Here is a 16,387-nt window from a genome sequence, read left to right on the forward strand (position 1 = left end):
CTCCACTCCGCTGAAGCAAACATAAGCCTTAATGCAATCCTCCTCTTATACATGCTCTGTAGACTAAAGTAGGTAGTGACAAATCTAGTGACCTCAGGCCTCACTAACTCTCTTTTTTTTGTAAACTTGCTCATCATGCTAAGGGTATGTGACTGTATATGAAGATTGTAACCTCCTTAGCCTTAAAAATAATCCTTTAATAGGAGGCAATTCACCAATTGCCTCAAGCATAAGAACTATGCAATGTGCATCACAAGGAGTCCAAAATATGCGAGGCCTCCTTTGTCGAAGCAAATGATCCACTGCTAGATTGGGAGCAACATTATCTGTGACCACTTAAATTACATGTTTCTCCCCAACTTCTTCAATACCCTTATCAATAAAAGAAAATATATAATGTGCATCATGAACATCATTGGAAGCATCGATTGAGCGCAAAAAAACTGTACCCGTGAGATAATTTACTAATAAATTCATGTTACTCCTCCTATCACTCCACATATCTGTCATCAAAGAAATCCCAAATTTAGCCCATACCTCCTTATGAGTCTTGAGATAATTCATTAGTGTACTCGACTTCTTTCTTCAGTAGGGGCTCTCCAATCTCATAAGGAGTTGGAGCTTTCAAACCTGGCCCAAATTGTCTAATTGCTTCCAACATTGTATGGAAGCTATTTAAACGAGCAGTGTTAAAAGAAATGCCCGCATGGTAAAATCACCGAGCAATATATTGAATCACCCTAGCTCTATCTTCCTTTTTAAACCTATTTTCAATTGTCACCTATTTTTTCCCCTTTCCTTTGCCTTTCTCAATTACTGTCTCAGGGCTAGGTGTAAAAAACCTATCTATGGGCCGTCTCATACAAGCCTTCTTAGACCCAAAAGCCCTCTTGGTCTTAGAGCTCTGAGTACCAACCATGGCTACCTCTTCTTCGCCCTCTTCATCATCCTCTTCATTAGTTTTAATATTATCATAAAAAATATGAACCCCTGACTTTAATTCTGCTATATCCTTTTTTTTTGCAACTTTTTTACTCTTTTCAGCTTCAATGTACTCCAAAATTCTTTCTTTACAAAATCTAAAACTTTCTTACATGGGACGACATCACTTCTAATACCGGCAAGATGTTTCTTAAATCTATTTATGCCGGCATTAGAAACATGTCCACAGAAATTGCACATAATTTTATTGTTGTCATTCTTATCCGAGTTAACACAATATTTCCATCCCGGATCTCCACCCCTAGTAGACCCCGCAGAAGACATCTCAAATTGAAAAAATAAATTTCAAATAAAGATTACAAACTGACATTTTCTACCCAATCTCTGATCTTCAATGTTGGTTGTCTCAATCAAGCTACGAATCAACTTAGGTCTTCTAATACCACCAATAGCACCCTAACAATAATTTCAATCAGAAAAACAAACTTTTTCAATCAAACTTGAGTGTGAGTGTGTGTGTGTGAGAAACACTAGAATGTTGGTGGACAAAGGTGATAAGTTTTTGGGATCTAAACCAGACAGGTGATAGATCTCTTAAAGTGCGATTTCTAGAGTCACATTAGAAAGTGGATTATAAGAATGAAAAGGTGATAGATGTGCCAAGAATAGGATAGAATCCTTATTGGAAGATCATTTGTAGACTAATTAGACATTAATATGTGGTAATAATGCAGTAATTCAGATTCAAGATACGTTGCAGAAGCATTATTATAGCCCAAATGGGGATGATGAGACCATATGGGAACTGTCACTTGAAAGAGCATTTTTGGTACGGCTATTATATAATCTCTTATTTAATGATAGAGAAAAGTGGAGAAATTCAAATGTGCAAAGGTATTGAAGCTTCCAGTTCCACAAAATTCAAGCATTTATGTTGCTATTGTGTCTTGGAAAATTGTTAAGAAAAGATATGCTTAGAAGAAGAGGTAAGAAAATCACAAATTTGTGCATGTTATGCAAATATGATGAAGACAAGAGACCACATCTTTGTAAGATATCAATGTAAAGGTCAAACTGTGGTCTGGGTTTTACAGGAAACTAATGCTCACATTCCGCTGCCTAAGGAAGCGACACAAATCATGGTGCAAATGAATATAACATTTCCTGAAATCCAGACTGTAGTTTGAAAATGTCTAAGATGTGCATTCTTTGGGAGATTTGGAAAGTAAGAAATCAAAGAATCCTTAAAGAGCAAGTAATGGAACTTGGAAGATTCAAAGAGAAAATAAGAAACACAGTGGTTGATTAGGTTCTGACAAGGAAAGAATGCTGGGGATAAGAAGAGAGGATTTGTTATATAAAATAGCTGAAGTTGTAAAAATTGAGAAAGTAAAACAAATAAGGGAATCAAAGTGGGAATTACCAATAGAAGGATCCATTACACTGAATTTTGATGGTATTTCTTGTGTAATCCAAGGCATGCAGGACTGGTGGTATAGATAGGATTATCTAGGGGCTAACATACCATGTGCCTATTGGTATAGCTACTGCAAATGAAGCAAAATTGAGATCAGTGGTGCAAGGTCCGAAGTTAATTGGAGATGCTACATAGAGGATAGTAGTGGTAGGAGATTCCATGAATTCACTAACATGATATAAATGAAATCAATTAATGCCATGGAAAATGAAGTAAATTTTGAATGAAATTAAAGATTTATACAGGGGGGAAAGAGTTAGATTTTGTTCATGTATATGGGGAGAAGAATAAAGAAGCTGACACTTTAGCAAGACAAGGTGACAGTTAGTCCAAATTTAATTGTAACTAGCTTAATATAGACTGTAAAGTTTGTTGTAGGATATAGAAAGAAGAGATGTTTCTGTTTCAAAGCTTTGTGCTTGATAGTTTGTGAAATAAAATGTGCTGTTACTGTTCGAAAAGAAAATGTAGGGGAGATCTCATGAGGGTCAAAACTTGTTTGGCAGGTTGTGGGATCAAATGCAAGGGGCGAAAAAAGTAAGAGAGAGACAGAGAGAGAGAGAGAGGAACAAGAAGGCAAGCAAAACAGATTTAAGGAGGAACAAGTTTCCTACTAATCCCCACCTTTGATTCCTACTAATCCCCACTCATAGTGTAGGATTGCATGATTTTCCAAACAAGTCGTTAAGTTTCAAGCTACATAGGTGCCAACCCAACACCATTTCAAATATGTGGCTACTATTTCTACTGGAATCCATACGTCCTTCAGCTATTAATTGTCCAAGTTCACGTGAAGCATTAACGGTATTAATAGTACAATGGCACAAGGGAAAGCATATTAATTCTGAAGAGAAAATCATTGTCGGGCAATTGCCATTCATTGAAAAGAATGATGGTGGTGGAGCAGTGCCCACCAGAGCAAGATTAGATCCCACATGAGCAAATAAAAAACAGCACATGATCCCAGCAATGGTCCCACTCTCGTTCCATCACTGTCCATCATTACAATGGATTGTGATGGCCCATCCCAAAGTGTGTGGATTATAATATACTCGCTCATCAAATAGACTAATCAATAGGAGGGTAAATATCATTAAAATGGATAAAACCACCTCAAAGAAAAATCATCGAGGGGACCAAATCAATAAAGTAGTTACCATAATAAGCACATTTCACTCAATTACCACCTCGTTTATTTTGTTGAAAAATGCCCCAAATTCCCTTGTTTGGTTTGGCATCCTAGACAAGTAAAGGTATTTTGATAATTTGGTCCATGACACAAGTGGGAAAACTAAAATGCCCCACTTGGTTCAGGATTTCAAATTGTAATGAACGATTTTGTTGACACGTTCTTGATTCCAAATCCAATATAATCGGTGGTGATTCATCATATTGTTCTCCACTTAAGCTAATTGACATAAATAACCCTGCTCGTTTACAATACATTCAAATGAAAGAATAAATTCTAGTTTCGGAAGGGTAAGGGGTAAGCCTAAAATGACATGGCTGGGAGTATTAAGAAAAGATAGAGCGACTTATGGCCTCACAGAGGGTATGGCCCTTGATAGAGCAGAATGGTAGACCAAGATTTATGTAGTTGACCTCAAATAGTTGGAAAAAGGCTCTGATGATAATGATGATGATGATATTATAGTTCCAGAGCCTAGAACATGTAGGGTATTTCAATCATTTGGATTGGACCACTTAAGTAGGTTACTTACCAAAATATCTATGATCGTTAAGATTGCAAATCGCAAACATGGGAACTTTAGATATTTTTTAACAAAGTTCAGGGGATCATGGAATGGAATGATCCTTTTAAAAGTAACTGCTTTATTTATAAATTGGTTAATTTAACTACCTCAAAGAAATTTTGAGGTGGTTTGTGAAAAACATGGTGAGGAAGAGAGAAAAGAAGCACACACTATTCTACCATGAAAACACACACCACGTCCAACCTTATATCTATTGTTACAACTTGAGTAAGGACAGATTTTCCCTTACACATTATAGCAAATGACTTTACAATATGAACCACTTAAAATACACACAAATTATGGAACTGCCCTTCATTGCATTCTAATAATCCCCCTCAAGTTGTACATCATTATCGAACATGTACAACTTGTTCTCTAAGAAATGATGTCTATCTTTTGTAAGCCCTTTGGTGAAGATATCAACTATTTGGTTTTAGGTCCCAATAAAGTGCACATCTATCACATCGGCTTCACTTTTCTAATGAACAAAATGGGAATCTATCTGGATATGTTTAGTGCAATCATGAAATACAGGATTTGCTGAAATTGCCAGATCACCCTTGTCACAGAAAACTGTTGATTTGCATTTTTTTTGTTCCAAGAAAAGAAAAGATTCTTAATATCCATGAATCTCAAAAATTACACCTGCAAGGGCTCGATATTGAGCCTTAGTATTAGACCTCGCAATAATTTTCTATTTCTTACTCCATGAAATCAGATTTCTACCAAGAAAGAGTCTAGATCTCTTGCCCAGTTTGCATCAGAGTACCCAACTATTAAAGCAATATTCAATTTATTCTCATTATTTCTTTCATAAGCAGCCTTTGATTCACTATTCCTTCTACATATTTGATTATTCTCTTCAGCGCTTCTATATGAGTATCAGTGAGAGCATCCCTGCATACCTTGATGGGCATATGCCGAAACCAAGCATAAAATGACATACTTGGTGATATATCAAACCTGGTGAGAGTGAGATACAATAATGATCCCACTAAACTTTTGTATCACTCTAGATTATCTGAAGGATGTCCTTCAAATATCCTTAATCATTATATATCTATCATGCAAAAAATCATTAACACTATCAATCACGTTTATAGAACTCCCAGTATTATAATGTCATCAGCATAAACCAGAATAATAATATACTTGTTGTGACGAATAAACAATGAATAAACTGATGCTACCCTGATGAAACCCTTTCCTTTAATACCTTCTAAAAACACTGAGACCATGTTCTTGGAGCTTGTTTTAACCCATATATAGATCTTTTGAACCTGCAAATATGAGTCTCTGGTTTGGCTTCATGAAAACCTGGTGGTTGTTCCATGTAGACCTCTTCAACCAACTTTCCATGCAAAAAGGCATTCTTAACATCCAATTGAAAAAGAGACCAAACATAGGATTCAGCAAGGGAAATAACCTCCTGAACTATCATTGTCTTAACAACATGACTAAATGTTTCATATGTTGTCCCCAAAGGCAACCATTTGTTTTTCTACAAGGTATGCTGATGGATACAAGTGATACAAGTGTTATCGTCCTAGATAGAAAAGTGTTTTTTATCTCGATACATGTACCCTTTGCGAGGATGTATATGCCTCCATGTTTTGTGGATGCAGGTGATTCAGGTAAACAGGAAGTGACATTGCATCATGAAATTCATAGTCGATGCATTAATCAAGTTGTCGATGAGACACCCTTTTTTGTTGATAAAGATGTAGCGAAGTTGAATCTCAAGATTGGAGGGAATTATGCCCTCTTTACATAATTTATTCAGACTCAGGACTGCATTGATCTAAACGATGACGCCAAACACTGGCATCTTTATTGACACTAAGATAAGAAAAGAACGAACAATGGGAGTTTCTTCTTGACATTATCATAGATAATATAGAGCCGTGCCCTACCAGACCTTTACGTACAATATCCTGGATTTTTGTCAATTCAGAAAACAAAATTTGCATCAAATAACACATGAAATAGAATTTTCTCGGGCTAAATGAGAAACTGAAATAAAATTTCAACACATCTTAGGGACACCAAAGGAGGAGTGAACTATGACAATTCCTCCATGAGTGATATTGAGGGAGGTTCCACATGATCACAATAGAGCCACTGCTAGAGCAGGGAATTAGGGATGAGTAACATACCCCTATCACCTAAAACATGATCTGCAGCACCACCATCCACAACCTGTCTATATAGGTGACATGATATCTAATCATCTAGAGAATGATTTGGAGCAGCAACTTGACTTTCAACTAGATAGGTTTTATTACGATCAAAGCAGTTAATGGCTATATTATTCTCTACATATTTCACAAACATCACCATATGAAGAGACAGATGGTCCTATTGAAGGAGCAGGTAGCAAACCATGACATTGATTAGGATGAAACTTAGTTCTTCCACCTCGACCTCCAAGTCCTCTGATGCTTCCACCATGATTTGAATTTCACCCTGTATTAATATTTGAAATACCATTTGACAATAAAACAGGATGAGAATCGATAGTAGAAGACTTTCCAATGCAGATTTGAGGTTAAAAAATGCTTCATGTAGCAACAATAATGACTGCAATTCACTAAACAAGGGAAATAAAATTTTCAGCACCACAAAGGAAACAAGCACTTTATAGTCATCCCATAAACCTCTCAAAACATAATGGACCTAGTCCTTTTAATTTAGAGGATCTTGCACCATAGCAAGCGGATTATATAAGGCTTTCATCTTGTTATAGAATTTCGGGGCTAACATATTAGTTCTTTTACAAACATTAAGCTCACATCGCAGATGCATACTTAGGGCATCTGCTTCTTGGGACAACAAGTCATAAAAGGCCTCCCATACTGTTGCAGCAGTTGGTAAATTAAGTACTTGAGGAATAAGTCCCTCCAAAAGGGTGGAACAAATCCAACCCACGACATTTTGGTCCTTAGAAATTCAATAGCAAGGTTGATTGAACAATTTTCTTAGTTGTTCCATCTTCACAAATATCTTCCTTTGTAAGAAACTTCACCAGCGGCTGATGAACTATCAATGTGTGAACCATCAATGTGCCCAATAACCGTTGAACTCTTATATAAGTTAGAACTAAGCCTTTCCAAGCAAATTAGTTCGAGGCATTGAGTTAACATGTATGTATTGACGATTAGGAAGACCAATAGAAGTAGAAGAAGATACCCAAAGCCATAGTTAATAGAATATGACGGACCAAAGGAGCGAGAGATTTCAAGGAAGAAGAAAGCAGGGAAAGAAACGATTAGTTAAGTTTTGACAAGCAAGAGAGGAAAGTAGTTAGAGTTTGGACTAGATTTCAAGAACCGAAAATGAGAACAATAGTTAGGATTTATTTTTATTTTTTAATAGAAAGAAATAGGTTATGAAGAGCAATATTATAGATTTCAAACAAGATGTAGAGTTTTATATTCAATGAGAGTCGAGAGTTTTGTTGCTGAAATATGAGGCTTTGAAAGAAAGAACAGTAGCATGAACAATAATATAAACAGTGGAATGAACAGAAGCATGAATGGTGGGTGCCCTTATTATGGAGGAAATAAAAGAGAAAGATTAGGGTTTAGGAAAGAGCGATGAGAATGATGAACGAGGGGAAAGATGAACAAAGAAACATTACGATTTAGAAGAAAAAGAGATAATGAATCTTCAAGAGGAGGAAAATATGGGTCACATTGATTAGAGTTGATAACACCGACAGCATATTCAAACCTTGCTCTGATACCATTACGAACATAGAGAAGAGGAAGCAAAAGAGGCACACACTATTCTACAATGAAACACACACCAGGCCCAATAGCAAATAACTTTACAATATAAACCACTTAAAATACACACAAACTATAGAACTACCCTTCATTGCACTCTAATAGTTTGCCATTTTGATGATATTTTCTCTCAACAATATATCCTTGTATTTTCGATACATATTCAAGTTGCAGTAGCGGATATGAGGCCAAGCAATGATGAAATAGACTGCTTTATGTTTTATGTTACTGGATATTGGCTGGGAATATCAATAAGTACATAACGAGTTTTCAGAAGTAGTATCAAAGGACAATGCAATCTAATCAAGAAAATCAAGGTTATATGGAAAAGCGAACAAGGGATGCACATTGCCAAGAATAGTACCATGAGAGGACGTGTTGTTTCTCCCACAGCTTCTCTTGTTAACCAATCATTGCCTGCAAAGACGAATAAGGAATGTGGCAATAAGGAAAACCAGTCAAAAGTCATGGTGCAAGATATCAAGCTCAGAATAACTATAAGATTCATTGCACATTTATCAAATTCACAATATTTGATACAGACCTTTGGAGGTAAATCATGGATTCTCAAGGCTTCAAGAATGCTATCCACCCACCTGCTCCAACAAACATCATTACATTGCATCATGGATATAAATGTCAAACCAACTTCAGGCGTCATCACTAACAAAAGCGACAAGAAGTAAAACCGTGATTTCAATGACCTAACAAAGATAAGATGACCAGAGAAAAAAATACGTTCTTTTCCTTGCTAAGTCAGCAAGGGGTTTGAGAGGACCTCTCACCCACTGTATTAATGAGGGGAAATAAGTATTGTTGGGGTTTGTGGCCTGTAAAGGCCTAAGAGAGCCTGTAAATACGATTACTTATAGTGATTTGTGCACTTCAGTGGCAGTGTGCTGTGGCTATGCACTTCAGTGGGAGTGTACTGTGGCTGACTGACCTAGGATTAAGCGGTCTACAGCCCGGGTCATGTCCAAAACCCTTATCCCTAAGCATGTGGCACTACCATCGAGTCTTTACTGTGGGTCACTAACATCGAGTCTTTACTGTGGGTCATCCCTTGTTGAGGTCAGAGAGATACCCAAGGACATTTTTGTAGGCTAAGTGAGTTGTGTGGTCTCTTGTGTGTAGAGGAAGGGAATGAGGGGCCAATGGCCAAACCCTCAACAAAACTTTTACACGTCATGTACATATTGACAATAGCATCTTGGGAAGCAACCCTATATAGAGGAACATATGTACATGTGCATCAAGAAAGCACCCCCTTGCACTATTGTGATGTGTGCATATGACTTGCTATTGGGGGAGGAACTTGTAAACCACATACTGGGACGATGGTTCGTTTGTTGGCTAACTTTGACGGGCCAATCATAAGCCCCTACCCTTGACTTTAGGTCATGGATCGCATTGGGTTGGTTTGAGAAGACAGTAGTAGATCATGGATACTAGCATGGGTGGAGTGCCCTAATCCTCACTTTTTTTTTTACCTATAAGGGTACATATCCACTTCTAATTGTATTTCTATATGTTTTAAATTTTTGTTAAACTCCGGAAATATTGTTTTCAACTAAATGTGTTAAATTTGTATATTTTTTAGAATTTTAAAATTTTCAAGAGAGCACTTTCAAGAGGTGCTGCAATTTCACATCGACATTCTCCCCTTTAGGATTCTTTGCAGAAAGTAAGAGCTTCATATTGGATGAAAACCATCCCTCTAATCAGAATATCACATCCTATGTCCAACTCGCTACATCCGGTGAAACATAGAAGACTCAAATGAGACAAGGACAGTTATGCCCCTTTAGCCCAAGTATAAACACCATACAGCTACAGATACCCCTCTCAGCTGGAATGCAGGTCCACTCTTCCACCCCATTCTTCCCCCCACCGCCAATCCCCCCCCCCCCCCCCCCCCCCCCGGGTCCTGAAAGACACCTACTATATAATCCATGTCAAGAAGGTAGGGTTCTTGACAAGTTGACATTCTTTAGCAGTTAGTATTTATAGTTTTCGAGAGTGGGAATTAACATGTAGATGCTTGAAAAATGTGCAAAATACGTTTATCGATAGCTAATGACATGTAGTCATAAGAAGCAACAACTGGATGTAAGGTCGAATGCACTAGCAGTCCACAGGAAATGGCTTACTCCACCTGTGCTATCTGGCTTAAGGCATTCATGAAGGAAATGGCATTTAGTTGCCACATTCATATGTGCCTTACCCTGCCATACACGTTACCTCTTATCTACTTTCCAACGAGCTAACGAAGCAACTAAATTTAACCATCATTTTGCAAGGGAATGCACAGTTAATGAAGAACTATGTACATTCCTTTAAGCACACTTTTGTTTAGTGTCAACTATTAACCATTTATGTGAGGGAAAAAATCCTGTCAGCCGAGGGGCTGATAGCTACAGTGTCAACCAATGGCTCAGATGAAATCTGAGCCAATCTGATGGTCATGACCTCATTTCATGTTTGAATTTTCATTTTTTTTCTATAAATCTAAATCACTTGAAATTTGGAACATCAATTCTTCAAATATAGAAGATTCTAATAAAAATAAAAAAAATAATTAGAAAAATATAAATTGACAAAAATACCCTCGAAATATTTTGGGGTCAATTTATATTTTGGGAATTGTTTGTTTTATATTTTTATTAAGTACGCCTTGATGCGAAGAAAGAACAACTAAAATTTCAAGTGATTTGGATTTGTAGATAAAAAATGAAAATTCAAATACGAAATGTGATTGTAACCGTCAGATCAGCCCAGTCAACCCGTGGCTGACAGAATCGACTCCCTTTATGTAATATCAGTGGTCTACAGAAGTCATAACTTTACTGTTTATCACGATAGTATTCACACACATTTAATATGAGAACTTACTGAGCAAAAATGGCCAAGCATGAGTGATCTACAGATGTCATAACTTCCTTTATTGGTTATCAATATATTCGCACACATTTAGTATGAGAACCTACAGATCAAAAATGATGAAAGCATCCCATAACTGTCTGATACTTAGAAAGACTTGAGATCCTATCAGGGACAGCTCATAATAGACTTTCTGTAGATAGAATAACCTCTTTTCCACTTCTCATTTATTGCTACTAGAGTTCAACGTGCTATTTGTTATCCACCTGTACGTGTTAGAGATGTAAGGACGTAATCAACAAGCATTTAGAGCAACTAAAATATTCTTTTCTCTTCCACATATTGTTGTTCTCTCTATTGTCAAGAAGATTATACAACGATCTTTTATTTAATGCCATAACGAATATAAATAATCTTCCATAGTAAGTGAGTACTTAAGAATTTTATCATTGGACTAGCATTTTGGGTTTTGGATTTTAGGTTTATTTACTCCAGCTAATTGTGAGTACTCATGTTTTTATAATGTTCTTAATTTTATTGGGAACATTAGGCCTTGTGTTATTTACAAGTAGTATGTGGCATGTCACTGTGGGCAGGTTTGGTTAGCAGCTCATGTGACTTACAATGAGCTGGCAGAGTGTCTTAGAGTACTGTTAGATTCTAGCTTTCACTTTACAGAGTAGGCTCCTCCCCACAACTTGATTTCAGGATTTGATTCCCAAGATGCATCTGTCAGAGTGGTTTCATGGATAACAATCAAGGCTGGTTGTTGTTGGGGTTTGTGGCCTTTAAGGGTGTGTATTGTGTACATGTGACGAAGAAATGACTCCTTGCAATACTAGACTGTATTGGAAAGACCCATGGAGCATAGGCTGGAATAGTGCCTAGACTTGTCCTCAAGGAGGAATTTGTAATCCATGTACTAGGATCATGTCTCCTTCATTTATTAGCTGCATTTGATAGTCTAATCATGAACTCCTGAGAAGAATTATGCGTTATGGGAACTATTGCGCCAATTTGAGAAGGTGCAGTGAGATACAGTTTCTAGAAAGGATGGAGTCCTCAATATATTTGTTATATTCCTAACTCTGAATAATTAAAATTATTTTTTAGATCTCTCTGAGTATTTATTAAAAAATAATTTTTAAGTATGAAAAAATCAATTTCTGGATTTATTTTAATTAGAGGAAAATAAAATCTTTAGTGGCTTTATAAAATTTATTTTAATATCTTAAAATGTTGTCTATTATGTTGAGAGCCAATTGGGATCATTTTTGAGCCCACCACATGTGGGGGTGTGGGGCCCACAAGGGCCTCACATGAGTGGGACACCCCATTTTCCCCTTTCTTTCCTATTTTGGTGGCTTGTGAAAAAGCCATGCGCCTTGTTTGAAACTTATGGCAAGTGTTTTCTAGAGATTTTGATTTATTTAGAATGGGAAAGTATAAGAAATAATTGACATTGATTTGCATAAAGATAGTATTTTCTCTGCACAATATTTTAATGAGAATAGAGTTATGAAAACTGAGGGATAATGGTTCTACCCCATTCTGTTTAATTATGATAGCTGATCTAAGGAATGAATGGATGAGATCTCTTCACCTCACAGGTCTCCATGATCAAAGGTCAAGGTTGAATCTCATAATGATGAAAAAACCCTAGCCTCTATGTTATATACTATCTATGGGAGGATTTATTTTATACAATTGGACTTAGTCGCTCTCTCTCTCTTTGAACCATAGGGCTGGCACACCCCTCTCTAATATCTCTCTCTCTAATTTAGGGTTTAAGAAGAAAAAGAAACCCTAAGGGGGTTGGCACGCCCAAGCCACAAGAGGTGGTACATCCTAACCCATATAGTTTGAGTTATGTGAATGTGTTGAGCCTTGGTCTAGCCCTATCCCATGTCATGCTCTCTAGAGGTTTTGCCTAGGCTTTCCAAAGTTATGAGAAAATTTTCCACCTAGATCCCATGAGCCATTGGTGGAGGAGACCCGGCGTGAGGGTGTACGAAGCCCTTGGGGGTAACCTGAGGCAAGGTACGCGGTATTGCTTTATTTCATGCTTTCTTGATTTCATTCCAAGCATTATGTAATTTTCATATTCATGCTATGAATGAGTTCTTTTGTTTTGATGGCAAGCAAGTGAGAGCCATTGGCATTCTTTGTGTTTTTATTGATTCATATATTGTATTTGAACACTTGTTAAGTGATCCAAGTGGTCAAAATAAAGAAAAAGAAAGAAAAAATTTAATCATTATACACTTGCCCTGGCCACATAATCTTACTTTCAAGTTTTAAGAATGTCGAATATTTAGCCTGTAAAAACTCAAAACAATTGAGGCATACTGGTTTGATTCACAACTATGTCAAGGAGTTCTCCACCCTTATGTTGGATATTATTCCAAACATGGCCGAAAAGGAACTATTCTTTAATTACATGGATGGTTGCAACTATGGGCCGAACAAGAGCTCAAATATCGTGGCGTGCGAGACCTTGCATTGGCCATGGCTATGGCCGAATTGTTGGTGGAATTTAGAAAGAATGACTACTCTAAACAATGACCTTTCAAGAGTAGCCAAGGCGATGGGGACACCGAGAGAGTCTCCAGCCATAAATAAGGGCCTCGCAAGCCCTCAAGCAGGAAAGATGGCAAAGGAGGCAAAAGTGACAAGGATAACAGGACATGTGCAAGTCAGAAAATGTAAAGTGTTTCATTTGTGGCAGACCAGATCATGTTGCTCCCTCTTAACCCACAAGTGTAATAGCCCCCACGAGCCTTGCTCTGATGCCACTTGTCATGGCCTTAGTAAAGCCTCGTGCTTCAACCATGCGGTACTCGCACATTCAATCCTTGAAGGACAAGTTAGCCAACCCATACAAAAGTAACCACGAGCACAAAAGGTGACTAACACACACAAGAGAGAGAGAGACGATGGAATGGAAAGAACTTGTGTTCACTACAATGTTCAAATGTTTACAACTCTCTAAGAAGCCTCCGAAATGAGTAGTCCTCCTTATATAGGCAATTAGCCTTACATTTAATGGTCTAGATATGTACAAATGTTACTAATCCAACGGTTAAGAATACTCTAATCATACAATATTCTAGAGAACACTTTTCAGCCATTTACTTAGGATGAATCTAGAAGCATTCTAGACCTCCCATGATTTCTTTAGATTTCTCTAGAACCTTCCGGATGAATGCGCTAAAAAAATGTGATTATTGTACAATATGTACAGAACTTCATAGGGATAGTACATAGCTTTCTTGGGGCGTCAGAAAGGAAGGAGCTGCTGGACAGCAAGGCGCCACATGGCCTAGCCAGAGAAAATTGGGCAAGTAATGCCAAGAGATGTGGGCATACAATGCCCTAGAGTCAGAAATAATAGAAAATCAGGGTTCTTTTTTAAGGGAAGATGGAAAGATTTTGGGAACTTTGCACAATTTTGTGATGGAGAACATATATGTATGAATAAGAATATGAAACCCCAAAAGAGAAGAGAACTAGAAGAAAACTAGAGAGATAAAAGAAAGAGTTCTTTAGAGAGATTATAGAGTTTTAATAGAAGAGAACTAGGGTTTTGAAGATAAATATTAAAGAAATAGAATAAAGAAGTGTGCAGATAGAAAATTAGGATTTTTAAAAAAAAGTAAAGACAAAGGAGACATAGAACCATGTGTTAGGGTTTGTGCGGCGAAGGGTGATTGCTGTTTTCTTGGAGAAGGTCGAAGAAGATGGCTGTTGTTTCTGCTGGAAGAAGATTGAAGGAAGACATCATGTGAAGATGCTTGAAGGGTGAAGATCTACGGTTTTGGAACCCGTATGATACCATGATAAACAAGCTTTTTTGGAACCCATCTGATACCATCATAGACAAGATTGGCAGGGAGAGAGAGCACAAGGAGAGAGAGAGAGAGAGAGAGAGAGAAGTGCATGAAAACCCCCTAGATTCTAACTAGGGTTGTGTGCCTCTATTGTTCAATATATATTTCATTTTACAAATATGCCATTGACTATAATAATTATGATCATGACACAAAACAAAATATAAAATCACATCAGCATACATTCAAAAGATATTCTTAACATCTCTCTCTCTCTCTTCAAATTTCATTTTTCACAACTCATATGTCTGAAACCCTTCAACTGGAACTCAGAATTCAACCACTATTTCAAGTAGTACTCAGGTTAGCAGCAGCATTCCTGAAAAAAATATATTTATATATATATAGGACAATCGCTCAAGGCGTTGGGGGACGCATTTCTACATTTGAGTCTCCCGAGGCATAAAGCATCCATCTTAAAGATGGAAAATGCGAGGTCCCCCTAAAACAATTGAAATTAACAGTTCAAATATTTTCTCCATAAAATCATTATTTTTTAGTTTTTAAAATTTATCTATTTTTACATATTCATGATCTCCATGTAAAAGATTATATGTTCTTTGAAAAATGGGTCCAAATATCCATCTCAAAAAAGGATTTTTAAGAGGGGACTCAATTCGACATATGAGTCCTCATAGGAACCTTGTCAATATATATATATATATATATATATATATATATATATGAAAATTGCAGAGGTTAGCCCACTAGCTCATATCTACATATGAGCCCAACAGCCCAGATTCCGATCTTACAGTCCCGACCTCATTTCGTATTAGAATTTTAATTTTTTTCTACAAATTCAAATCACATGAAATTTTAGGTGTATTCTTTAAAAATAGGAGGATCTAATAAAAATATTAAAAAATACTTCGCAAGAAATAAATTGACTAAAATACCCTCGACACATTTCGAGAGTATTTTGGTCAATTTATTTCTTGTGAATTATTTTTTAATATTTTTATTAGGTGCACCTTAATGAGAAGATTGGACGTCTAAAATTTCAAGTGATTTAGATTTGTAGAAAAAAATTAAAATTAAAATACGAGATGAGGTCATGACCGTCAGATTGACCCGAATTCAATCTGGGCCATTGGGCTCATATGTAGATATAAGCTAGTGGGCTAATCTTAGCATTTTCCTATATATATATATATATATATATATATATATATATATATAAAGTAACTTGTAACAAGTTACTTGAACCATTTCTATTCAAGATTTTCAAGTGTTTATTGATCACTTAGATCTATATTGTTTTTGAAATTTTAAATTTTACAGCTACGAATGAAAATAGATTTTTATGCCATCACAAAGTTTCCGACACCGGAACGACATCTCGAAGCAAATTTTAGAGGTGCACCTAAGTTCTACAAATATAAGTAGGCAACCTTACACAAACCTCACCCTATGTATGTGTATGTGTGTGTGTATTATATAGCCATTTTATAACTGTCTTTAGTGGCAGTATCATTTTAATAGGCATGATGCATTTGGCTGGTAAGCATTTGGACTGATCATTATTACACCAACTGAAGGCATCAAAGTCATTGTATATTATATATGCAAAGAATCATTGTATAATATATATTCAAAGATCACTTAGATCTGTACTGTTTTTGAAATTTTAAATTTTACAGCTAGGGATGA

At 36.6% G+C, this 16,387-nt stretch overlaps 1 protein-coding gene across 12 annotated transcripts in view; it reads right to left on the minus strand.

Annotated features, from left to right (window-relative positions):
• HEMD (uroporphyrinogen-III synthase family protein) overlaps nt 1-16,387 on the minus strand; it is a 59,302-nt gene that overhangs the window by 7,855 nt on the left and 35,060 nt on the right. For 7 of the 12 annotated variants that reach the window (XR_002279482.2, XR_967188.3, XR_016042840.1 and 4 more), the window contains exons 9-11: nt 8,509-8,560; nt 8,329-8,381; nt 6,559-6,642 (exon numbers count right to left, since the gene is read on the minus strand). Coding sequence is in view for 3 of the 12 variants with exons in the window: in XM_020662035.2 (XP_020517694.1) it covers nt 8,367-8,381; nt 8,509-8,560 (67 nt within the window). In the remaining 9 variants the exon portion in view is untranslated. Of the gene's footprint in view, nt 1-6,432; nt 6,643-8,328; nt 8,382-8,508; nt 8,561-16,387 lie in introns of those variants that run through there. The other 5 variants (XR_002279488.2, XR_016042842.1, XM_020662035.2 and 2 more) reach the window with 2 other exon arrangements.

The sequence above is a fragment of the Amborella trichopoda genome, chromosome 10, assembly GCF_054954075.1.
Source record: "Amborella trichopoda isolate Santa Cruz 75 chromosome 10, AtrichopodaSantaCruz75HAP2 v2.0, whole genome shotgun sequence".
Lineage (NCBI taxonomy): Eukaryota > Viridiplantae > Streptophyta > Magnoliopsida > Amborellales > Amborellaceae > Amborella > Amborella trichopoda.